Source organism: Odocoileus virginianus, chromosome 17, assembly GCF_023699985.2.
Source record: "Odocoileus virginianus isolate 20LAN1187 ecotype Illinois chromosome 17, Ovbor_1.2, whole genome shotgun sequence".
NCBI classification, from domain to species: domain Eukaryota; kingdom Metazoa; phylum Chordata; class Mammalia; order Artiodactyla; family Cervidae; genus Odocoileus; species Odocoileus virginianus.
In genome coordinates, this window is record NC_069690.1 from 4464212 (window position 1) to 4490182 (window position 25971).

A 25971-nucleotide genomic window follows, 5' to 3' on the forward strand; every position below is an offset into this window, starting at 1 on the left:
TCTTTATTAAATGAAGGGCAGCATACTGTACGTACTATTTCAAAACTTTCTTTTGTTTTTCATACAACAGCATATCTTGGCTGTATTTTTATGTCATTGGACTTTTTTTAGTTGCTTTTCTGTGTTAAAAGAGGTGCAGAGGGAGGAGAAGAGAAAGGAGAATCAAACTCGGGAGGAAAAGAGGGGAGGAAAGTGTGTAAGGGGAGAAGAGAGAAGGAGAGATTCACGCGCTGGGATGTGGCTGTCGTGTGAACCACCAGGTTGGGTCAGAACCTTCACTGGACGCCTTCTGGTGTTGACCTCTGAGCTGCAAGTCATTGTTGAAATGTAGGCAGAACTCCAGTGAAGTTGCTTAGTAAATTATGTGGTCTGAAGTAGCGGATTCTGTTTTCCTTTATCCTGCAAATCTTGTTGGGAAAGATTGACCATATAAATGAAATCCCATTACCAAAAAAAATGTATAAAACCACACAAAGATCAAATCCTAGCTAATAAGTGCTTGGTTTCATGGATCTCATACTTCAAGGTGCATAAAAATCTTGAGTGACTATTAAAAAATAAAATGGCTAGACCCCAGAAACTCTTATTCAATAGCAGGAATCTTTAGTTTTAAAGAGTCTCTGGGGAACCATAAAACAGTGATCAGCTGATCATTAGAAACTCTATTATGATTGTCTATCCAAGATCCAAATATCAAAATAATAGTTCTTAGAATTCACTGGAATGAAAGATAATGGGTGACATCTGTTTTGTTTTCTAGATGATGTCTTTTGAACATATATTTTCTAATTTTTGAAAACTTAACCTGAGTGAAACTGTCACTAGACCAGTTTTTTATAGTGTTGGAAATTGAAGCACTAATGTTACCTAAGGCATGGATCTGAGTTGAATCATGTGTGAAAGATTACTTGCGAAAAAAAGTGAAAGTCGCTCAGTCATGACCAACTCTTTGCAGCCTCATGAACTGTAGCCTGCCAGGCTCCCCTGTCCATGGAATTCTCCAGGCAAGAATACTGGAGTGGGTTGCCATTCCCTTCTTCAGAGGGTCTTCCTGACCCAGGGATTGAACCTGGTTCTCCCGCATTGCAGGCAGATTCTTTACCATCTGAGCCAGCTGGGCAGCCCAAAGATTAAATATGAGAGGCACAATCAGCTGTCAGAATATCTTACAGTCTTAAGATTTTTCCACCCCTCTTTCGTTTGCAGTATAATTTATTACAGAACAAATGAGTGATGGAATTTCTCATAATGGGAAGGGTTCCTGAAAAGCAGTGGTGATGATAGGATAAAGTCATATTTATAGCCTGCTTAGTATCAGGCAGCAGGCTAAGAATAAGAAACGCTCCCTGGTTCCTTAATCTAGTGCTCCTTGCAGTGCTCTGAGGAAGGGACCCCCAGGACTCACTGTCCTGGCGAGGAAACCAAGACAGGAATATCAGCTTGCCAAACAAAGGTGGTCCAACTAGTGCAGAAAGAGGATTCAGATTCAAGTGAGTCTGATTTCAGTACCTGCTCTCTATTTTTTCTTTTCACTCTAATTTTATTTTTACAATTTCCATATGGTAAAATTGACCTTTTTTTTGTTTGCTGCAGAGCTCTGTTTTTCCTACATATATATAGATGCATGTAACCATCCCCACAGTCTGAATATAGAATTGTTCATTATCCAAAAAAACTTCCTTAAGCTAGTCCTTTATAGTCACCCCCACCCCCACCCCCTGCAGCCACCGTCTGTTCTGTGTCGTTACAGTCGGTCTTTTTGACAATAGGGTCTGAACAGTCGTATGGTACGTGGTATTTCTGGAAAGGTTATGTAAAATTGTTTGCTTGCTGTATTTTGAAGCTCTTTCAGCGCATTTGCCTTCAGGATTGCTGTCGTCTTGGTGAATTGGCTCCTTTATCTTTATGTCACGTCCCTCTTTATCCCTTGCAATTGTCTTTACCTTGATGTTTACTTTGATTGTAATCAAAGCCACTCTAGCTTTCTTTTGATTAGTATTTGCATGGTATATCTTTTTCTACCTTTTTACTTTTAACTATTTGAAGTGAGTGTCTTACAGATAACTTATGGTTGGGTCATGTGTTTTTATATACTCTGATAATATCTGTCTTTAATTGGTATGCTTAGACCATTTATATTATTAAATAAAATATAATAAATATAATAATAATATAATATATGTCTGGATTAGGACCACAATTGTGTGATTTGCTTTTCTGTCTGTTTCCTTTGCTGTTTTTTTGGCTGTTTTTTGTTTTTTCCTGTTTCCTCTTTCCTTCATACTTTGGGCTATTTGGATGTTTCAGTATCCATTTTATTCTGAAATTATATTTTTGTACAGTTTATATATGGGGAGGGGAGGACTGGTTGCTCTAGGAATTGCATTTTTTTTTTTAGTGTATTTAAAACCAGTATTTTCCCACTTGAAATATAGAAACTTTATTATCATACAGCTCTCCCCTTTATATTATAGTTATCATATATATTATGTATATATATGTTAAAAAACCACTACCAGACAATGAATAATTATTTTACAATTTTTTCATAATACAGTTTTTCCTTTCAACCCTTATATAAATTTCCAAGACTCAGGAAGTGTAGAATAGTCCGCCATATTTACCTAGCGTTTACCATTTCTGTTGCTCTCCTTTCATGTCCCTCTGGTACAGTCTCCCTTGTCTCTGAATTTCTTTCAGCATTATTTTAGATCTGATGGCAGTGAAAGCGTCTTAGTATGTTTCATGTGTGTGTTTCATTTTCATTGTTGTTCCTGAAGGGTACTGTCATTGGACATAGATTCTGGGCTAATGGTTCTTTGCTTCCAGCAGTTTTTAAACACGGCCCCAGTGTCCTCGGGCCTAAATGGCTTCTAATGAGAAATCTAACATTCATTCAAACTCTTGTTCCTGTGTTGACTCTGTGTTACTTCTTTCTGTCTGTGCTTTCAAGAACTTTTCTTTTTTTCTAACTTTAAACAGTTTGATTATGATATGTCTAAGTATGGCTGTCTTTGTTTTGCTGAGTGTATTTGTTTCCTATGGCTATCATGAAAACATTATCACAAAGTGGGTGATGGAACTCACCTTCTTAGAGTTCTGGAGACTAGAGGTCTGAATGGAAGCAAGGCGTCCCCTCCCAGGACTCTGAGGGGAGGAGTCATTCTTCCCTCCTCCGCATTCTGGGGAGCGTAGACACTCCTCTACTTCTGTATCTTGTGGCCACACACTTTGTTTTCTTTCTCCATCTTCACATTGCCTTCTCCCCGGCATTTCTCAGGTCCCCATTTTTCTGTTTTAAGGTCACGTATCATAGGATGTAGTGCCCACTCAAACATCATCTCAGTATTCTTAATTATATCTGCAAAGACTCTTCCCAGATAACGTGACAGTCACAGATTCCAGAAATTAGGACAAGGACATAACTCTTTGGGAGCCTCCATTCAGCTTATTACACTGAACTTCTTGAATCTGGATTTTTCTGTCATCAAATTTGTGAAGTTTTCAGCCTTTATTTCTTCAAGTATGCTTTTCGGCGCTATGTACTTGGCTCTCCCTCTGGGACTTTGGATGCCCCCATTGGATCTGTTGTCATCTCATAGATCCCTAGGGGTCTGTTCATTGCTTTTCTCACTTGATTTCCTCTGTCAGCTCCATTTTGCTGTTTAGCTCATTCTCATTCTGTATTTTTTTAAATTTTAGTTAATTTTATTTTTTAATTCTAAAACTATCATTTGACTCTTCTTTACTATCTTATGTTTCTTTGCTGAGAACTTCTATTGAATGTTTTTTTTTTCAAGTGTTAACGGTTTCTTGTTGAAACATTTATATAATAGTTGCTTTAAAATTGTGAGATAATTTCATCATTTGTGTCCTCTATTAATAGGTATCAACCACTGCTGTCTTTTCTCTTGCAAGTTTTAATTTTCTCAGTTTTTCATATGCATAGTGATTTGGGGTTGTATCTTGAGCATTTTTAATGATATGAAACACCTGGTCTATGTAAATCCTGTTGAGAACGTTGGTACTTTGATTTTAGCAGGCAGCCTAGTGAGGTTTATGCCGCGGCTTCAGCCTGCCTCCTGCGTGCTTTCATTCTGATGTCAGTTAAACCCTCGAAGCCACTGCAGTGTTACTGAGATGCGTCCCACACACGTGCCACCCAGTCATCACTGTTCGGCCTGGACAGCAGGCTGTGTGTTCATCTCTCAGCATCTTAGCATTGATTGGGATCAGCCATGGGTGTGTAGATCAGGGTGTAAGCCCAGGATCTCATAAACAGCTTTGAGGTCATTTTCCTGAATTCCTCCGTCTTCACTCTCCTGGGATTCCCTTTTCCGTCTCTCCAGTCAGAAAGCTGCAAGTTTGCTGTGTCATGCATTTCCGTGACTGTGCGTGTACTGGGAACGGCAGGACAGAAGGATAAAAGAAACAGTTTTGCCTCCTCTTGGGCTGATCACAGCTGCCCTCTTAGAGTGGAAGTCGCCTCTCAGAGGTGTAAGCCCCATCAGGCCGTGCCGCTGAGGTCCCTGCGGCCACCGTGGGATTGCCCAGAGGTCAGAGAGATGAAGAGGAAGACAGGGACAAGGCTTGCCCCGCACACTCTGGGCACTCGGGTTCCCTTTCCTGCTCCTTGAGTGGGAAGGAGCGTCTTCTCCTGGAGCTCTGTACATCCTCACTGTCCAGTTGGGCTCTAGGCTGCCCTGCGTGCCCAGAGGGGCAGAACATGGTAACTTTACCAACAATTCATTGATGCTCCAATTCAAGTCTTTTTTCCCAGTTAGCCTGTAATTTACCTTGCAGTTCTCAGATATTTATTCCATGCCTTCTGTCCAGATTTTATAGTTGCATTTGGTGAAAGAGACAGGGCAAGTGTGTTTACTCCAACTTCACACTGTCCCCGCGTCCTCAGCTCCGCTCTGCCTTGCCTTTCATCCTTTAGAAGTGGTGGGGTGGCAGCTGCTCCTGCGAAGACTGAAGGCTCTGCTCTGACCGATAGAGTGTGCACGCCAGGGTCTCGGGCTGCCGCTGCCCAGCAGCGGTACTTTGTCCTCATTCTCTTTGGTGTTTGGGCATTGTGACCTGGTGGGCACCAACACCACTGGCAATTGTGCTGTGAAATTAATACTTCTGTGCAGTCTGAAGGTGCATTTTGGGTATTGTTTTTAGACCAGGAGGGTCGTCTTTTTGATTGTTTTCACTGTAGGGTAATCATGCTGTATTATCACACTATCCTAGGTTTGCCCAAAGGACCAGCCAAAACCTCGCCTCAAGTCACACATACGAGAGTGTAAGTAATGAAGGCCTTCCTGGGCAGTGCCCCCAAGGAGCAGATTATCGTGCTACAATGGAGCTCCCAGTCCTTGCTTCACACATTCTGCTCAAAATTTCTTCATAAGGTGTTAATGAAGCCCTTGTGAGGGCTTTTCCTTTTGCCTCTTGAATCTTTCAAGATAAGCGCAGTCTCACTTCCATTAGGAAGATAGTAAAGGATCCGAATTCCCTTGGAACTGCTTGTTTGCTGTCTTTGCTCTGTTTCCTCCCGTCCTCCGAGGGACTTCAGACAAGTTCTCATCTCAGCCGCCCCAGGGGCTGAGCTCTTGGCGAGGTCAGCAGGGACCTCCCCATGACTGGCTGGTCCCGCAGAGCTCAGTGCTCAGCCGACCTGGTCAGCAGCTGAGAGCCGGTCAGCCCTCCTGTCCGCACACGCGCTTTCAGACACCGCTCCCTTCCGGCTCCCCGCTGCTATCTTCTGCACCCCTTTGCTGACCTCTTCTCCACCGGCCTCTCAGTGTTGGAGACCCCGGGAGTCGGGCCTCAGATTTCTCTGCCCACGTTCTTTCCTCTCTGGTCTTCTGGTCTCGTATCATGAAATACCACTCAGACTCTGAGCACTTACAAGTTGTTTCCAGTCCATACCCCTTCCCCCCGCGCAGAACTCACATTTCCATCTTCCACTTCACATCTCCCCTTGCTTTCTTTCAGCCTCAGCTCCCGATTTGCTCCTCCTGCCGTCTTCCCCATTCTGCAAATGACCACTGTTTCAGTTGCTCAGGTCAAAGACCTTGGGAAACTGTGCTTGACCTCTGCCATTTTACCTCTGCCTTCAAAATATATCTGTTATCCAGCCACTTCCTCCCACCTTCCCTTTACTTCCCGAGCAAGCTGCATCAGATGGATACTGCGGTGGCCGCCTGCAGGGCTGCCCTGTTCCAGCCTCCGCCTCCCTCTCCACCCCCACCCCATCATACGATCTGTTTTCGGAACAGAAACCAGAGCAGTCTTTTTTTAAAAGTAAAGTTTATGTTACTCATCGCTCTAAAGCCACCTGTGGTTCTCTGACTCCACTTTACTCAATAAAAGCCTGAGAAGCCCTCTGACCTCTCCCACGGCCTCTGCGCTGTGCGGCCGGCCGGCCCCCTCCCTCGGCCTACTCTGCCTCAGCTGCACTGGCTCTGCCTGCTTCAGAGCGCATGACCCGTGTCCCCTCAGATAATCGCAGGACCCACAGGGCTCTGGTCCGTGTCCCCCGTGGTGAGGCATTCTCCTGACCAGGTCTGACAGATACGCTTTTTTGTACTTAATGGTTTTGCCTCTTTGAGGCCAAGGTTTTATATTCAGTGTGAGACAGGAGACTCTGGACTGAGCCATACATTCCTGGTTTTTGTTTTTTTTTAAGCAATATATTTTATTTAAGTTTACATTTTATATGAGAATTAAGGTGCAGGGGGCATGAAACCAGGCAGAAAAGCAGTAGGTTTTGTAAGGGGATATTACCTTAAAAACTAAAATCATTAAACTAAAACTAATCATTAGTTTTAAATCATTAAATCATTTAAATCATTAAACTAAAACTAATCATTAGTTTTAAATCATTAAATCATCTAAGTCATTAAACTAAAACTAATCATTAGTAATTCTTATCTGATTGAGAATATATGGTTCTTGGGATAGTGCCACTGGAAGGCTAGGAATCAAAATCATAAAAGCTTAGAATGTTTATTTGAACGTGTGCTCTGCTCTCCTCAGTTTCTGGAACATTCAAATGCAGCATTACTGCAGCCAGTTAGCCTGCAGACCGTTCCAGCAACACCATCAAACCAGAGACTGCCACCTCTGCCCAGCAATCATCCAGGTACTCAAGACCTTATTATTTGCACCAAATAAGGAAATTTATGAGAATAGATGGGTCTGCTAGAGATTTACTGGTAACTAAAAACAGACTGTTGTTGTCATCTATCACTAAGTCATGTGCAACTCTGCAGCCCCATGGACTGTAGCCTGCCGGGTTCCTCTGTCCATGGGGATTCCCAGGCAAGAATATCGGAGTGGGTTGCCATGCCCTTCTCCAGGGGATCTTTCCGATCCAGGCACATCTCCTGCGTTGGCAAGTGGATTCTTGACCGCTGAGCCGTAAGGGAAGCCCCGGACTGACGTCAGGAGACTGGGGATGCTTGTGTTGCCCTGAAGACTGTTCTGAGTGCTGCGGTGAATGAACCTGTAGTCTGAGTGGCCGTCTGTAGACTTGCTGTACCCGGCAGCAGCACAGAGGCACCAGCGTGCGTGTTTCTGGTTGTCAGGGGTCCGTTAGCATCTTGTTTGAAGTCGGAGTCGTAGAGAGTGCTCCTTGTGTGCATCTCCCCAAAAAAGCACAATGTGTTTCTTTTTGTTGCCTACAGCGATGACGAAGAATGACCTCCAGCCCCCCAGTTACTGTGAAGTAATGGAGTTTGACCCCTTAGCTCCTGCCGTCACCACAGAGTAAGTCATTTACAAAAGGGTCATTCTTTTGTCTTGGTTCCCTTTGGTAGCAGAGCTCACAGGATTTGGTTATACATTTAACTTTGTTTAGGCCTTTGCAGAAATCAATGACCGAATATAAAAGTGACCTATGAAATTTTGTGTGGTTGTTGCTCTTAACGTTGGTCTCGTCATTCTTGACCTTGTGACTTAAAAACACTGAGGCTGCACACTAAGAAACAAGCAGAACCATCATGTGCATGAGCGTATTCCTTATAGACGCCTTGGAAGAAAGTCAGATTCCCTCCAGCTTGAGAAGGGCACTATTCACTGATTGATGACTTAAGTACAATGTTCATGGGATATTTTAGTTGTCCTTGGACTGATGCCAGAGAAAACTTACATAGGAACTTGTTTTTAGTCTTCACTACCTATGACAACAGTGTGCTTATTAATGTAAAAATCACTTTTTAACTCGGAATCCTTAAAGCAACATTATTTTGTGATTTCATACTGGTCAAGTGTATATAAATATTTATGGGATGGTAGCCTCATTAGTGGAGTAGGAAATGGCAACCCACTCCAGTATTCTTGCCTGGAGAATTCCATGGACAGAGGTGCCTGGTGAGCTACAGTTCGTGGGGTCACAGAGTCAGACACAACTGAGCATGCACACACAGGCTCATTAGTTTTAATATATTTTGACTAACTGAAAGTTACCTCCAAAATTGTTTTAAAATGATTAAAGCATTTTTATAGAAATCATTGTTTAGAAACTAGCAGCCTGCAGGCCGTATCTTGCCTGCAACTGTTTTGTTTGACCTATGTGAATTTTAAATATGCACGTAAAAATTAATTGCCAAGTTAAAAGGTGGGATATTTCACTATCTGAACCTCTGGATGCTTGATATGACAACAGTGCCAGGCCTGCATTTTTACATGCTACCAATAGTTTGGGGCTGCGCTCAGTTCACCAGGCCCCCCACATACCTTCATCTGATCTGCCTGACATGTGTAGGCATTTGAGGTTTTGACCCGAACCCCCTGGTTCACACCCTCAGGGTAGTGATGTTTTGGAATGATTTATAAGTGAATGAAGCGGGCCTGCAGAACCTGTCTCATCTTAAAGAGTCAGCCACTATACAGTCCCAGGCTTATTACGATAAGCTTAGGAGTTCATTAAATATTTTTTCCTAACAAGATTGTGAAACTTTCATTCTGTTCAATAAAATATCACTGAATATGTTAGTGGTAGATGTGGTGCTGCAGGAGATATTAAAGGTAAGAAATAGCAAGAAGCTGGAGAGCTGAAGTTTTGGAACTCCCTACCACTTTGAAAGCTCGTGACACTTTCAGACTGTGGTGCTGGAGAAGACTTTTGAGAGTCCTTTGGACTGCAAGGAGATCAAACCAGTCAATTCTAAAGGAAATCAACCCTGAATATTCATTGGAAGGACTGATGCTGAAGCTGAAGCCCCAAAACTTTGGCCACCTGATGCAAAGAGCTGACTCACTGGAAAAGACCCTGATGCTGGGAAAGATTGAGGACAAGAGGAGAAGAAGGCAGGAGAGGATGAGATGGTTACATAGAATCACCAACTCAATGGATATGAACTTGAGCAAACTGTGGGAGATTCTGGAGGACAGGGAAGCCTGCATGCTGCAGTCCATGGGGTCACAAAGAGTTGGACATGACTTAAGGACTGAAGAAGCACCACCACCACTATAGTTCTTACTTTCTGGGTGGTAGCGTGTCTCAGTCTCTTTAAATGTTCCATGAGATCCAGGGAACTTCTCCCTAAGGAGAAGCATAAAGTCTTACATGAAAGTTCTGGGATTATTACATCACCGGTTGTCCATGAACCCCAGGTTAAGAATTTCTACTCCAGCAGAACATATAGTACTTATGAATATACATATACATACACAATTCACTCATTTGACAAATGACCGAAAATCAATTATGTACAAGGGAAAATGATTGGTGCCTAGTTTATCATGTTGAACCTTACGGAGGGCAAATCTAATAAGGAGCCAGAAATTAAATCAGCAAGCAAACATGTATTTGCAGTTTGTGTTAACAGTATGAAAGATATTGACTTGACGATATATAACAGAAAGCCTGAGAAGTGACATTCAAATTAAGACCTGCAGTTTTTAGTGTAGTGACAAGTTTGGGAATCAGTGTTGCAGACCCAGTGGGGGAGAGAAATGGAAAAGTCAAGAGAAAAGAGAATAACAGGAAACCTGTATTACCAGATATGGAAATCTCAGTTTGGAAACAAAAAGAAGGGAGTGCACAACTGTGATGAACATTGCTGAAAACAGACAAGGACTCAACATCAGATAATGGACCAAGTAACAGATCATCATGAGTGATTCAGTAGAAGTTGACAGGGACAGAGGCAAATTTCAGTGCATTAAAAAGGGATGAAGAAGACAGTGCACAGGTAACTTACAAAGAAACTTAAAACACGAAGGGTTTCGGGAAAGTGGTCTGGCAGCTAGAATATTACTGAGGCAATTAAGTAGACATGGGATAAAGGACTGTATTATTTTATAAAATAGGAAATGGTGGAACATCTGTGAATCCTGAGGTAGAGAATAAGAAATTGAAGATTCAGGGAGGGAGACTGAGTGAAGTTGTTTAAGAAGCCAGGGGTCAATAGATAGGATCATAAAAGTAGATGATGGTGCAGATGAAAACAGACTTGAAGATTTGTTGATGGGAACATCAGGTTTCCACGTAAAGACATTTAATTTATTAAGATATGAGGTTTTTCTGAGAGGAGGGGCGCCAGATTTGAGTAGAGTGAAGGAGGAAAATGAAAGACAAAACAGAGAAATAGAATTTCTGGACCACACTGGCACTTCTTGAAGTTGGTGATTATGTCTTCAAAGTGCTTTTTTTATGAAATATTTTTTCTTAGTCATGTATTGCTATACTGTGTATATTAATGCCATATTTGTAGATATAGATATTTTCTATCTGTAGACATATGTTAAGACAAATGAAGACTATCACAGAAAAATGACTATGTACAAAGTACAAAGATGACTGGTTAAATAAGCTAGAATATTAATTTCTAATGTTTTTAAGCCAGGGAAAGCTGAACAATTTTTGCTTTTTTTTTAAAGCAGAAAGCAAGCTGTCCAAATTTGAGCCATATTTCTCATTAAATTATAAGACGGTTATATAAGATAAATATTTGTAAGATGCATGGGAACAGCAGCATTAGGATCTAAAATAGTTTTTATAATGTAAGCTTCAGGGCAGAGACCTTTGTTTTTATTTATTGATATAGCCTCAACACCTACAATGGCACCAGATTTTTGCTTTAAGATGGCAGTTAAAAGCCAAAATAGTACATTGAAATTGACCTATAACCATATTTATCAATTTACCATGATGGCGTGTTTGTTTCAGAGCTATTTATGAAGACATTGATGTTCACCACCACAAAGGAGCTCAAAGTCAGTGATTGTTGAGGTAAAGACTTCAACTCACACACCTTACATCCCACACGATTTTAGTGTAACTGTCACTTTCTACATTTATTATTTACATTTTGTAAGGGCCGTCTCAGTCTGGCAGTTTGATGAGTGAAGTATTACACAAGTTCCTATGGCACTCAAATTGTAATGATCAATGAGATAGATTCTTTGTGACCATGTTAGCTAAAAATTATAAATCTTGGGAATGCAGAAATTGGTTTATGGTATAAAAATATTAATGCTAACAAAAACAGCTGATCAATCAATAAAAAATTCTTAGCACTAGAATCAGATTTGTCTTCTATGTGCAGTTAATACTTGCTGACTGGGACTGGTAGGACCCATTTATTGTTGTTGTAGGTTGGTCTGGATTCTGTTGCTTTACTGATCATTCCATTTATTTACTAATAAATGCACACAGCCACCAGTAACCTGTTAACCATATTTGCTCCCTCCACACTTCCCTCGTGGAAGCAGCATGCACTACTTTCCCACATTTCCTCTACTTGACCGTGGCTGCCTAGTTATCAAGGGCTGGGGGAAGGGGGAAAGGATGGAGATCATTGACTCTTCTTTTATTCCAGGTGGAAACGGATGACCGGTTCACTGGCAGCGTTATGGGTGCCAATTTTCCAAAAGGGGGACCCTGTCCAGCTTTGAGACCCAGAAGTTAAGACCTTCCCAAACCTCAAAACCACAGTGAAACTTTTTCCTCTGCATTAACGAGGTTTAGACAGAAGAGTCACGGTTCGAGAGTTACATATGTGGTTTCTGACAGCAGCTTGAGCTTTATCTTGGAAGAACTTGGTTGTGACATATATTCCCTTAAAACTTAGGCAGAACAAAAGTTCATGGTACTTAGGCCAACCAGGTTAAGTGCAGCACCTTGTGTTTTCACAGGCCTTCCTCATTTAGAATCATCACAGGAGATGGGGCAAGAGTGGATGAAGACTGTTTCAGGACAAAATAATTGTTAGTAAGTGAAAGCACGACTGTATTATTCAGGAAGAATACTTGAGTGCCTTTATTTAACTAAAGTTGAATGTATAAGTCAATTTGCACTTCTTTATAAATAACACTCTTTTTTAGAATTATAAGTTGTGAAAGCTTTGATGATTGTAGTTCAACTGTATTTCAGGTACCCTCAAGAGGTCACTGGATTCTACATTGGTTGCCTTTAAATACAATTCTTTGTAACACTAAATGGTTGTTTTTGTCTTTTTGGAAGAAAGTCTACTGGAAAACATTCAGGATAACTTGTACTTTCCTTTGTCATAAATTATAATGACAAATGAACTACTATTAAAACAGTTCAAGAACTTTTTTTTTTTTTTTTTTTTTTCCAGAAGAACTGATGTTAGTAAATCTTCACAATCTCACTTATAATTTAAAATCTGGGGACTTGGAATTATCACAAGAAATGCTGGAAGCCTACTAGATATACTTAATGCATTTTATTTAAATTTCATGGTACCAGAATTTCAAAGTACTTATTTAGCACTCTGAATGTAAAATAGCTCTAGATCTGAAAGGGAAAATACAGTCAGGTTTGAAGTCAAAGTGTAGTCTTTGGGTAAGCTGTTAGGGCTCAGTGGTTACTCTTTCGTTTTGAGCTTTGAAAATAGTGAGTGTTTGTGATGAAAATAACCATTTGAGAAATAATAATAAAAAGTTTATTGCTACATGTACGAAGTGCTGATAACCTAAAAGGGGAGCGGAACCATCAAATTTCTGCCAACATACATGGTTTTGAACTGTCGTACATTCTAAGTGGGATAAATGAGTTGGGAAGAAAAGAACCATCAGTACGTAACATTTAAAACAGAAGGCTTCATATTATTTTAAATACTTCTCTGAGATGACAAGGTACATGATTTTTTAAAAGTCACAAATTTGAAGGAGGACTTAATTGGTGATTTGAACTATAGCCTGGGAGTGGCAACTTATGCCCCTCCTTTGCTTCAAAAAAAGTGTAAGAAAGAGTGATGAGATCAACATTCACCATTCTTGGATCTTCAGCAAATTCAGGATCAATGTAGAAAAATACTGGCATATCTACTTCCTCTTGTGGATTAAGCCTTTGTTCTTCAAAGCAGAAGCACTAAAAGTTATAGAAAAGTATTCATTAATTAGTATTTCTATTCTGCTACCTAGAATAGAAACTATGCTTCATTTATTGGCTTTAATAAGCATACTGTTAATTATAATCTTTAAATTCTATGATAGGATAACCGCATCTTTCATCTCTTGAGTTTTGCTTTTAAAGATCGAGAATCAACAAATTCTTCTAATCTTAAAAAAAAGGATATCCGTATAGTTTGGCTCTCAACCTCTGCATAATTATTATAAGCAATGAAAAAACAGTTTGAAGTTTAAAATAAATGAACTTTGAAAAATTTGTATATTCTAAAAAAACACTGCAATAAATTTAGTACCAAACAATCTCATGTACTTTTATCACATTCTGTAACATTTGCCTTTAGTTATACCTGTATTTTATTGAAGTACTGTCCAGCTTCAAATGGTACAACATTGTATGTAGAAATTCCAATTACTGGTTTGTCAGTAGGATTCTTAGCTTTATAAAATGCCAGTGCTGTCTCTCCTGGCACTACCTGTTTTAAGGAAAATACAAATTATCAACACTTTAAATCTTACAAATCTGCATTCCATAGTAAATTAGTCATTATTTTCATTTCAGACCATAATACCTAACCTAATTTTAACAGTCAGCAAAATAAACTGTGAATGCTACCCAAGAATATTTGATCTTCAAATGTTACTTGCATGTCAGTGGAGAACTATTGCTCTATTACACATACTTATTACGGACTGTTCTCTTGTATGTCTGAAGTCTTCAAGTGATAATCTGCAGATGAAGTTATTTAAAATGTGTCCAAGAACAGCCAAGTCTAACTTCTTAACACTTATCCCTGAATATTATATAAATTGATTAAAGATTCTTCTTAGAAAAAGGCTTCCCTTTTCTGGTGACCCAGACGGTAAAGAATTTGCCTGCAGTGCAGGAGACCTGGATTTGATCCCTGGGTTGGAAAGATCCCCTGGAGAGAGAAATGACTACCCACTCTAGTATTCTTGCTTGGAGAATTCCATGGACAGAGTGGCGTGGCTGGCTACATGCAGTCCACGGGGCTGCAAAGAGTTGGACATGACTGAGCGACTTTCATTTCACTTTTTAGAGAACGTTACCAACCTTAAACTTGGTTTACAACCAGAGTAAATTATATGTATAACCAAAGTAAAACTGACTAAATAGAAATTTTATTTAGCCAAAAAGCACTAATACTTTTCTTTTGAGAGAAAATAATGGATAAAATAAATCGCAAGCTTTAAAGTATTTGGACACTGACTAGTGTCCAAAGGATGCTCTGTCACACGTACCAGGTTAGCCACTAATACCTTGTATACTACTATGTGACTGGAATTAATCCTCAGAACCAGTCTTTAACACCCTCAATCACTGAAGAGATTCAGTCAGGATTGCTAACCTGGGAAAGCACTAACATTCATAGTTTTCCAATAAGAGTTACAATTAAACTTTTCCGGCTATTCTTCAGTTCATGAGGTAATTTCAGTTAAATTCTCTAGGTAAGACGTTAGGCAACTTTTAAGGTGCATAGTCTTTCTGAGCTAGAATATAACTTTTTAGCATGATTACTTCAAAACTCCTTAAATTTATTTTAAGAGAGAGGGCTATTTTGATGTAAATCAGCAAACTACTTTCCAGTGTAACCAATGTTTTTCAACAGTTTGCTATATCATCTCTACCTGGGGTAAATAAGTTTAAGTGCCAGTCACTCAGTTGTGTCTGACTCTTTGAAATCCCAGTGACTGTAGCCCGCCAGGCTCCTCTGTTCATGGGATTCTCCAGGCAAGAAAGAATACCAGAGTGGGAAGCCATTCCCTTCTTCAGGGGATCTTCCCGACCCAAGGATCAAGCCCGGGTTTCCTGCATTGCAGACATATTTTTTAATGTCTGATACACCAGGACAGCTGTTCCTACTCTTAAGACTGGTGACCAGAGAACTTTTTAGTGAACTCTTAATATGATTCTAATAAAAATAAGACATTTCCCATTGCTCCAAAGTGACTTTTATTATGATGCCATGTAACTTAAAAGAATATTTTGTTACATTAGGGGTAGTGCACTGTCAAAAAGTAGTCTGTGGGAATGAAAGAATTACAGTAATGGAGTCTGTCAGTATTTTGAAATTAAGTTTAGATGAGTGTTTCCTAAGTTGTGAAACAGTAAGTGATGAAAGAATCAATCTTTAAATTGGAAAAAACAATCTTTTAAGCATTGCTTTAAGCACTTACATATATTTCTGTTTGCTGAGGTCTAAAGTTCCACTGGAGACTTGCATGCACATCTGCATTAAAGGTGATTTTAATGATGCGATCCTTAACAGGTACCATGTTTTCAATCTGGTCTGATGCATGACCTGCTACTGTTGATCCTCCAAGTCCAGTAGTCTAGAAAAAGATAACAAGGCATAATATGCTAAACAAAAGTACAGTAGTTTTAGGTGCTGATGACCTATTTACTGGATGAAACGAAATCTAAAAACAATAATCCAGTAGCAGCAAGGTATACATACTATCACTGACTATTTTCCTATGAATGTGCTAATGATTTGACCACTTTTTGGGTGTCAAGGGTCTATCTATGTTAAAGTCATATTTTTCTAATTACCTGGTTGTCAAAATGATCAAAAATGAATCATGTGAAAGAGAATGGATTCTCCACTGATAACAGAGCTCTGAATTTTTAGCTGAACTTTTCACTAAACATCTTAGTTTATGATGTTTTTGCTATTGCTAGTATTTCATAACTATTATTAATAGAAATAAAATATACCCACAATGCTGTCATTTCAATAAAACTATTTAATTCCATTTTCCACATTCTTTTCTGGTCCTTTTCTGTATCATAACTTTTAGTGTACAGATTAATTTGTAGATTCACTTCTATAGTCTGCTTTCCTCAAGCATCGTTAAGTATTTTGCCATGTTGGTAAAATGTTTCTGTAAATGTTTTCTGTATTTTTTGGTACTGTACAGCTTTTACGTAGGTATCATCAGTTAATCAGAGAACCTGATCTCTTTGGCCACTCAATGGACTAATCATAAGGCATCTGGATAATCTGTATCTGACACTTCTTGCCTATCTTCATTGCCATTACTTATTTCCTTATCAGAGATGCTTAAAAAAAAATCCTTACTTCCAGGGTCATCATTCTTCTGATGCTTGAGGTTGCCAGAATTCTGGTCTCCGGATAATTAATCTGTTACTATACTGGGAAAAAAATACCAAATTTGAGGCTATGGAAGACTCCCAGCAAAACACAGTACTACTACCTTAGCTTGTTAAACAAGTCAACCAGCTTCACTAAACTGCCACGCATTATGAAACTACATTACAACCCTATAAGACACATCAGAGGGCAAGCCTTTATACCCTTGTTTAATCAGAGAGCAAGCCTATTCTTGTGTTCAAGAAGGCTACATTTTAAGATGTAGCTTATTTCTGAAGAACCTGAGTCACTTGAATGTTTTCTTTCTGACAGTCTTTGAATACAGTCTTCAAATTAGTAAGTGGTAATTTGCAAAATTAAACAAGAATAGAAAAAGGCCCTGAAAAGAAAATGTCCTGTGCTCCAGTCTAGTTCTGTCACTAAGTAGCTCCCAAAACTAAGTTTTACTTTCTTTGGGCTACACTTTCTATACTCATAAAATGAGCTTGGTGTATGAAGTGGTTTACATAATCCTTTATTTTTGGCTCTAAAGTTCTGTGATTCCAAAAATTAAAGGAGATGTTCTTTTGGAAATGTCACTACTGAACATCCAACTGAGATTTAAGTTTAGGATTGCAAACCACAATAGATGTTTACTTTCCTGCCCTGCACTTTCACCCATGTGAATGAAATTTGTCATTCATTTCAGTTTGGGGCAGGGTTTCTCAATCTTGGCACTAACGACAGTTTGGATAGGATAATTCTTTGTTTTTTTTTTGGTGTGGGGGGAGGGGTTTATTCTCTGCAGTGCTGGACATTTAGCAGCATCCCTTAACCTCTACCCACTAGATAGCACCCTCCCCCTTCACCTCCCAGGTTGTGGCAACTAAAATGTCTTTAGATATTGTTAAATATTCCCTGGAAAATAAAATCAACCACCCACCTCCCCCTGTCCATGCCCCGTGGTTTAGGGATATCTACACGAGATGTTTTGGATTCAGTTCTGTTTATGATTTCATCAATGGTAGTTTTGGGATTCATGCTTGGTCCAGGCTAGCTTGTGATGAACATTAACTCACATTCTACACTCATCCTCCAGCAATCAAGCCACTGCCCCTTCCCATATAAATGCTGATATTAAGAGACTAAAAAGTCCTTTAGATTCCAGTTTCATTATTATTGGTGATTCCGATGTACAACAAAGTTTGGGAACCCTCTATTACTCATTTAGTGAATGTGTAGCTCTCATTCACGGCATGGTTTTAAAACAAATTCCTGGACCCTACCCAGGTCTTCTAATCAGAATCTCTGAGGTAGGGAAACCCTGATACGTTTAAGAATCTCCACAGGTGACCTAATGCCCAAAGCAGCTTAAGAACTTGGCAGAACATGTATATGTAACAGGTGAAGTAGCCCTGTGCCTGCGGTTCTCAAACATTAGTCTGCATCAAGATCTACTAGGGACTTACTAAAATACACGTTGCTGGCTCCCCAGAGTTCCTGATTATACAGTTCTGGAGTTGGAGCCAACAGTCTACTCAACTTGCCCTCTCAGGTAATGATGCTGCTGCTCCTGGGAGGGTCTGCACTTTGAAAACCATTGCACTAGAGTTTCTGATCTAAAAGGGAGCCCGGCGGGGACATTACAGTTTCATATTAAAAAGGAGAAAAGCTTCGAAGTCCTAAATCATCTATACAAAGTCCTAAATCACAGTAGTTTGCACAGATAAAAAGCTCCTCCCAGTTTAAGCAGAAGTAGCAAGCAAACTCCCGTTTCCACGGTTAATCTTTGCACAGAACCTGTATGTGTTTCAGAGGGAATGAACATAAATACATTTTAAAAGCAGGCAGACGTGTGAGCAGCAGGAGATTGCTGAATATAGGAGTGCAGGCTGCAGACCTTTCGGGTGGTAGCTCTGAGATCAGGGAATTTCACTCGGCAGTGGGGTATGGGCAAGAACACAAGAGCTCCAGCTGGGCCGGCAGCTCTGTCACTAGCTTTCTCGAACTTCAAGGCCCGTTTTCCTCTGGGAGGTAATATTCGGACAGTCCTCCCACCGGGCCCCGCGCTCTACGGAGCCGCCCCGGCCCTCCGCCCCTCCAGAAGGGCCGCCCGGCGGGCCGCGCCAGCCCTACCTGGCAGTAGAGCCGGTACAGGGGCACGGCGGCGTAGGACGCGCCCAGCATGCCCACCGCCGCCGCGGCCACGTAGGTGAGGACCGTCTTGTTCCGCCGCCGCCAGTCCTCCTCCTGCGAGCGCGTATAGGGGTTCGTGCTCTTCGGCCGCCGAAGCGGCTGCTCCGCCGGGCTCGGGCGCCTCCATGCCCCGAGCCGCCGCAGGCCCTGCTCAGTACCCGCCGGTCCGCTCCTCCCCGGCCTGAGACACGGCTCTGCCCTCTCGGCAGCCCGGGTTGGGCGCCCAACGTGGCTCCAAGGCCACCCGCAGAAAACTACGCGTCTCCAAGCCGGACGCCAGAGCCCTCCCATGACGCCCAGAAAGCGCGCCCGCCTGTGAGGGGCAGGGGGGCGGATCTCGCGAGGCCTCCTTGGTCTCGCGAGCTCTGAGTTGAGCCCGCCGCTGCCTAGGCTACGGGTCTCCTCAGGTAGCCGCTTTTCTGGTCGGGCTACGGAGGCCGGGTGGCCGGGTAAGTTCGCGTTTTTGTTAATAACTGTTCCTCCCACTTCGCTTCCCTCCAGTATTCGTTTAACTTACTTTCAGGAAAATGCCTCGCGCTCCTCTGCGTGCACGCCATCATCACATGGGGTTGTGTCCCTGAAATTTCCAGCCCCCAGCAGGCTTTGTCTCGCCGTGGCGTCCGCCCGCGGCCGTGTTCCGCGCGGGCCCTTGGTGGCCGGTCCGCTATCAGTGTCCTGGGTTTGGGTTCACATTATCTCCCGGGAAGCCTTCCTGTGTCATCACAGCCCGCTTGGACCCACGCGCACCTTTGTTTTCTCAGCCCCTGGGAATCGGCTTCTGTTGGTCTCCTGTCCCGTAACCGCTTGCCCAGTGAAAGATTAACCAGTTCTGGGGCGGGAGAGACGTCTTCAGACTGGTTTTTGAGAGGATGGTGACCGGGATGTGAGGATCATTTAAGGAGGGGTTGAAGGGAATGGACTGCTTATCTTGAAAAATAAACTCACGGGGGATGTAATAGCTTTTTTCAGTTGTCCTACAGACCCAATGGGCGGACGGCATAGCCGATTTTGCCGTAATGAAACGAAGCATCTTGCAAGGAACTATAAGAGATCAGATTCCGAGGTTACACAGGTCTAGGTTCATACCCGGGTCCTCACTATGGCCTTGTGTCGTTAGGCCAGTCATTTGACCTCTTTAAAACTTAGCGGCCTTACTTGCAAAATAAAAACCGTAACAGTATATATGGAGATAGGCATGTGAAGTGATTTTTGCAGTGTAAACATTTAGTAAACATTAGGCTTTATTGCTAATGTCCAGAGTAGTTATCAGTTCAGTTCAGTCACTCAGTCGTGTCCGACTCTTTGCGACCCCATGAATCGCAGTACAAGGCCTCCCTGTCCATCATAAACTCCCGGAGTTTACTCAAACTCATGCCCATTGAGTCGGTGATGTCATCTGGCCATCTCATCCTCTGTCGTCCCCTTCTCCTGCCCCCAATCCCTCCCAGCATCAGGGTCTTTTCCAACGAATCAACTCTTCGCATGAGGTGGCCAAAGCATTGGAGTTTCAGCTTCAGCATCAGTCCTTCCAATGAACACCCAGGACTGATCTCCTTTAGGATGGACTGCTTGGATCTCCTTGCAGTCCAAGGAACTCTCAAGAGTCTTCTCCAACACCATAGTTCAAAAGCATCAATTTTTCAGCGCTCAGCTTTCTTCACAGTCCGACTCTCACATCCATACATGACCACTGGAAAAACCATACCCTTGACTAGATGGACCTTTGTGGGCAAAGTAATGTCTCTGCTTTTTAATATGCTATCTAGGTTGATTATCACTTTCCTTCCAAGGAGTAAGCGTCTTTTAATTTCATGGCTGCAGTCACCATCTGCAGTCATTTTGGAGCCCAAAAACATAAAGTCTGACTCTGTTTCCACTGTCTCCCCTTCTATTTACCATGAGGTGATGGGACCAGATGCCATGATCTTAGTTTTCTGAATGTTAAGCTTTAAGCCAACTTTTTCACTCTCCTCTTTCACTTTGATCAAGAGGCTTTTTAGTTCCTCTTCACTTTCTGCCATAAGGGTGGTGTCATCTACATATCTGAGGTTATTGATATTTCTCCCGGCCATCTTGATTCCAGCTTGTGCTTCTTCCAGTCTAGCGTTTCTCATGATGTACTCTGCATAGAAGTTAAATAAGCAGGGTGACAATATACAGCCTTGACATGCTCCTTTTCCTATTTGGAGCCAGTCTGTTGTTCCATGTCCAGTTCTAACTGTTGCTTCCTGACCTGCATACAGGTTTCTCAAGAGGCAGGTCAGGTGGTCTGGTATTCCCATCTCTTTCAGAATTTTCCACAGTTTATTGTGATCCACACAGTCGAAGGCCTTGGTGTAGTCAATAAAGCAGAAATAGATGTTTTTCTGAAACTCTCTTGCTTTTTCGATGATCCAGCAGATATTGGCAATTTGATCTCTGGTTCCTCTGCCTTTTCTAAAACCAGGTTGAGCATCTGGAAGTTCTCGGTTCACATATTGCTGAAGCCTGGCTTGGAGAATTTTGAGCATTACTTTACTAGCATGTGAGATGACTGCAGTTGTGTAGTAGTTTGAGCATTCTTTGGCATTGCCTTTCTTAGGGATTGGAATGAAAACTGACGTTTTCTAGTCCTGAGGCCACTGCTGAATTTTCCAAATTTGCTGGTATGTTGAGTGCAGCACTTTCACAGCATCATCTTTCAGGATTTGAAATAACTCAATTGGAATTCCATCACATCCACTAGCTTTGTTCATCGTGATGCTTTCTAAGGCCCACTTGACTTCACATTCCAGGATGTCTGGCTCTAGGTGAGTGATCACACCATTGTGATTATCTGGGTCGTGATGATCTTTTTTGTACAGTTCTGTGTATTCTTGCCAACTCTTCTTAATATCTTCTGCTTCTGTTAGGTCCATACCATTTCTGTTCTTTATTGAACCCATCTTTGCCTGAAATGTTCCCTTGGTATCTCTAATTTTCTTGAGGAGATCTCTGGTCTTTCCCATTCTGTTGTTTTCCTCCGTTTCTTTGCATTGATAAGGAAGGCTTTCTTATCTCTCCGTGCTATTCTTTGGAACACTGCATTCAGATGGGAATATCTTTCCTTTTCTCCCTTGGTTTTTGCTTCTCTTCTTTTCACAGCTATTTGTAAGGCCTCCTCAGACAACAATTTTGCCTTTTGGCATTTCTTTTCCATGGGGATGGTCTTGATCCCTGTCTCCTGTACAGTGTCACGAACCTCCATCCATAGTTCATCAGGCACTCTGTCTATCAGATCTGGGCTCTTAAATCTATTTCTCACTTCCACTGTATAATCATAAGGGATTTGATTTAGGTCATACCTGAATGGTCTAGTGGTTATCCCTACTTTCTTCAGTTTAAGTCTGAATTTGGCAGTAAGGAGTTCATGATCTGAGCCACAGTCAGCTCCTGGTCTTGTTTTTGCTGACTGTATAGAGTTTCTCCATCTTTGGCTGCAAAGAATATAATCAATCTGATTTCAGTGTTGACCATCTGGTGATGCCCATGTGTAGAGTCTTCTCCTGTGTTGTTGGAAGAGGGTGTTTGCTATGAGCAGTGCGTTCTCTTGGCAAAATTCTATTAGCCTTTGCCCTGCTTCATTCCATACTCCAAGGCCAAATTTGCCTGTTACTCCAGGTGTTTCTTGACTTCCTACTTTTGCATTCCAGTCCCCTATAATGAAAAGGACATCTTTTTTGGGTGTTAGTTCTAAAAGGTCTTGTAGGTCTTCATAGAACCGTTCAACTTCAGCTTCTTCAGTGTTACAGAGTAGTTATAATTATCCCCATTTTGTGGATGAGAAACTAAAATCCTGGTAAGTTAAATGACTTCAAATCATTCAACATTTTATTTATTGTACTTTTGTTGGCCAGACATTGTTCTACCTACTGGGGCTACAGCACAGAGAAAGTTAAAGAAGGTCAGTTATAGAATGTGTCCTTTTACTGAAGGGACTCAGGAGAAAGGCAAGTAACAGATACACAAGAATTTCAGATAACAATCAGTACAGCCATTGAAAGTCAGGAGGAGGGGCACTAAAGAAAGGTCTGTTTGAGTCTAGTCCTGAGTGATGATAAGGAGCAACCTACCAATGACAGTTCTAAGTCATGCAAAGGCGGGAAGGCAGGAAAGAGCTACTTACCACTGAAAAACAAAAAGGAGGCCAGTGTGTTCCTAGCATTGTGAGCAGGAAGAAAAGTTGGTCAGAAATGGGTCAGAGCAGGTCTACGGGGCCAGGTAATAGAGCCTTTTAAGCCATGTCCAAGGTTTATATTTTTTTAAATTTATTTTTAACTGGAGTATCAAGGGTTTGTATTTTATTCTAAAAGTAATATGAAGCTTACAAGTGAAATCTGATTCACATTTTAAAAAAGATACTGGTTTTGGAATGGAGAGTGGACTAAGGGGAAGGGAGCAAAAGAAGAAAATAGAACAGTTAGGAGGCAGTTGCACTAGCCCAGGTGAGTGATGATGGTCACCTTAAAAGAGCAATTGATTAACTTGTGGTCATAGGCCACAAAATTACAAACCAAAGAACAAAAGAATCAAAAGGTATCTTGTGACTCTTCTACTTTGGCACAAAAATTTCAAGATGCTTTGATTCTGAAAATTTATTCTTGTGTTATGAGAATGTTTGTTTGTCAGGTGTTTTTTTTTTTTTTTCATCTGTTAACTACCTTAGTTCTTACACTAGATTGTCATCTCTTTTAGGTTGAAACACTTCATATTTTAAATTCCTTACAGCATAGACTCAAACCCCATGCAAATGTTAATGTCGCTGAAACCAACAAAGCATTCCCTTTGACCATTCTTTTTTCCCAGGCAACCCTTCAGTGTATCAAACAGGTAGCAGCATAAATTTGTCAATAATAATGTCTTTGTTTTGGATTTTTATTTATAATTAGTTGCAAATGAAATTACTCTTTTCCAAGGTACAATAATCTGGATAGCAGTAATACAGTGTTGACTGCAGTTCTTAATGAGCCTGAATATGCTTGTGACATTGCATAAATCATTATGATAACTAATACTGAGTAATGGCTTCTACCATGAATGAAATGGGGACACCTCAGGCAAGGCTAGTGCAGCCCTTTCCTGCAGGTAGAAATGTTTGTTTCAAACTTAAAACATCAGGGACTGGACTGACATTTCAGACTTGGCCCCTTTAATTTGTAATATCATTTTTTAGTAGTAACTAATTGAATCTTGTGAACCCTTTCTAGTTACCTATGATTATGTCCAATTTTACATAGTAGGTAAAATAGTGGGTTATTTTTCATGCAGACCATTTGGGGGGGTGACAGTTGAGTGAAATAGCTGAAGGTAGGAAAAGAAGGAAAAATGGAAAAAAAATGGTTTGATAGTCACAATGTTTTCTTATCTGATTATTGTTTTTTAGGCTTTCTGAAGATGCAAAGATTATAAAGATGTATTGCTTTTACAATTCAGTTTATAATTACATTTTTTATATCTTTACTATGTGTTTAGTATATTTACTGTGTTTATTATGTTTTCCATTTAGTGCACAATAGTGGCATGAAGTTCTCTCAGTAAGTCTTAATATTCTAGTTTCTTATTTCCTGGCAGCTTCCTTTAAATAACATGTTTGAACGGCTACTCCATTTAAAAGGTCTTAAATAAGTTTTATGATTGACAGTTAAGGTGAAAAGAAAACAGAAGTCACTTATCAGTAAAAGGTATTTATTTTTTTCAAGTAATGTTTTTCAAGATCAGTACCAGCCTCATGGGTCTGTGAGCTGTGCAGTCACCCACACAGGGCTTTGCTCTTAACTAGGCCCCTCACTTAGTTGGACCACGTACTTAGTTTAGTGCTCTGTTGTCACTATCTTGAAATTGTTAATAATTTTTTTTTTTTAGCAAGGGGTTTTACATTTTCATTTTGTACTGTCCCTTTCCCCCAGATTGATTATATCTCAGATGGCCTGACTGACATTTTGACATAATTCAGGCTAGGGTTCAGTAAGCAGAAGTTAAAGATAGGAGATAAAGCAAAAAGCAAATGCAGGTCTTCTGAGAATAGTCAGATTGTATGAAATAAGATCAAGCAAAAATTCATATTCCTTACAGTGACCCGTAAGATTCTAAGACCCTACCTGCTTCTCTGACTTCGTTTTTCTCTCCCCATCCACCATGGTACCGCCACACTCTTTGTTCTGTAAACACTCCAGACTTTTTGCTACCTTGATACCTGTTCTCCCCCTGGAATACTGGGTCTGTAATTTTCTCCTGGCTCATCTATTATGTGGATCTTAGCTGGAATTTAAATTAATTCTCCTCTGTCTAGTCACATATGATCTGTTACCTTTCTGCATCTGAAACTAGCTCATGTTTGCATTTTTATTATCTCCCAATGAAACATGTATATGCCATAAAAGCAGAGGCCTTGGCTTCTTAGGCGTACTGTCATAAGCACAGGAGGTCCATACGATCACATTGCTTAGCAAGCACAGGGCAGTCAATCTCAGGAAACTTGTGAGAGCAGTGAGCTGTTGGTCTAATGATCTCCTTTCAAGAAGCCTAGGACTGCTTTTTTGAAGCAATTATCTGTTGTTCCCCACTGGGTTGACCTGTGGCTTGCATGTTGCTATCCTTCCAACTCAAAGACAAATGAGTTGCATTGCTGATGACCTTCAGTTCAGTTCAGTTCTGTTGCTTAGTCATCTCAGACTCCTTGAAATCCCATGAACTGCAGCACGCCAGGCCTCCCTATCCATCACCAACTCCTGGAGTTTACTCACACTCATGTCCATTGAGTCGGTGATGCCATCCAACCATCTCATCCTCTGTTGTCCCCTTCTCCTCCCGCCTTCAATCTTTCCCAGCATCAGGGTCTTCAGCTTTTTGCATAAGATGGCAAAAATATTGGAGTTTCAGCTTCAGCATCAGTCCTTCCAATGAATATTCAGGACTGATGCCTTTTAGGATGAACTGGTTGGATCTCCTTGCAGTCCAAGGGACTCTCAATAGTCTTCTCCAGCACCACAGTTCAAAAGCATCAATTCTTCGGTGCTCAGCTTTCTTTATAGTCTAACTCTCACATTCATACATGACTACTGGAAAAACCGTATCCTTGACTAGATGGACCTTTGTTGGCAAAGTAATGTCTCTGCTTTTTAATATGCTGTCTAGGTTGGTCATAACTTTCCATCCAAGGAGTATGCATCTTTTAATTTCATGGCTGCAGTCACCATCTGCAGTGATTTTGGAGCCCCCCCAAATAAAGTCTGTCACTGTTTCCACTGTTTCCCCATCTATTTGCCAT

At 41.1% G+C, this 25971-nt stretch overlaps 3 protein-coding genes across 15 annotated transcripts in view; 2 read left to right on the forward strand and 1 right to left on the reverse strand.

The window, feature by feature from the left end:
- Positions 1–12439, forward strand: part of TOM1L1 (target of myb1 like 1 membrane trafficking protein) — a 61265-nt gene extending 48826 nt beyond the window's left edge. For 3 of the 4 annotated variants that reach the window (XM_020908569.2, XM_020908568.2, XM_070478476.1), the window contains 5 exons: positions 5239–5290; positions 7030–7135; positions 7680–7761; positions 11168–11230; positions 11820–12439. In XM_020908569.2, coding sequence (XP_020764228.2) covers positions 5239–5290; positions 7030–7135; positions 7680–7761; positions 11168–11222 — 295 coding nt within the window. In that variant the 3' untranslated portion in view covers positions 11223–11230; positions 11820–12439. The remainder of the gene's footprint in view (positions 1–5238; positions 5291–7029; positions 7136–7679; positions 7762–11167; positions 11231–11819) is intronic. The other variant, XR_002316778.2, reaches the window with a different exon arrangement.
- A 446-nt stretch (positions 12440–12885) lies between these two features.
- COX11 (cytochrome c oxidase copper chaperone COX11) lies at positions 12886–19023 on the reverse strand. Its single transcript, XM_020908570.2, has 4 exons — positions 18627–19023; positions 15574–15729; positions 13725–13850; positions 12886–13336 (listed from the first exon to the last, which is right to left on the reverse strand). The coding sequence occupies exons 1-4, from the start codon at positions 18975–18977 to the stop codon at positions 13121–13123; spliced, it is 849 nt and encodes a 282-aa protein (XP_020764229.1). The 5' UTR covers positions 18978–19023; the 3' UTR covers positions 12886–13120.
- A 5-nt stretch (positions 19024–19028) lies between these two features.
- Positions 19029–25971, forward strand: part of STXBP4 (syntaxin binding protein 4) — a 217841-nt gene continuing 210898 nt past the window's right edge. For all 10 annotated transcript variants that reach the window (XR_011492079.1, XM_070478469.1, XM_070478471.1 and 7 more), the window contains exon 1: positions 19029–19135. The gene's annotated coding sequence lies outside the window, so the exon portion shown is untranslated. The remainder of the gene's footprint in view (positions 19136–25971) is intronic.

Coding starts and splice junctions, on each gene's coding strand:
- COX11 (XM_020908570.2), bottom strand. CDS start 18,977: ATGGGAGGGCTCTGGCGTCCGGCTTGGAGACGCGTAGTTTTCTGCGGG. Junction 15,730..18,626: donor TGTACCGGCTCTACTGCCAG/GTAGGGCTGGCG, acceptor ATCTTTTTCTAG/ACTACTGGACTTGGAGGATC. Junction 13,337..13,724: donor AGTACTTCAATAAAATACAG/GTATAACTAAAG, acceptor TATAACTTTTAG/TGCTTCTGCTTTGAAGAACA.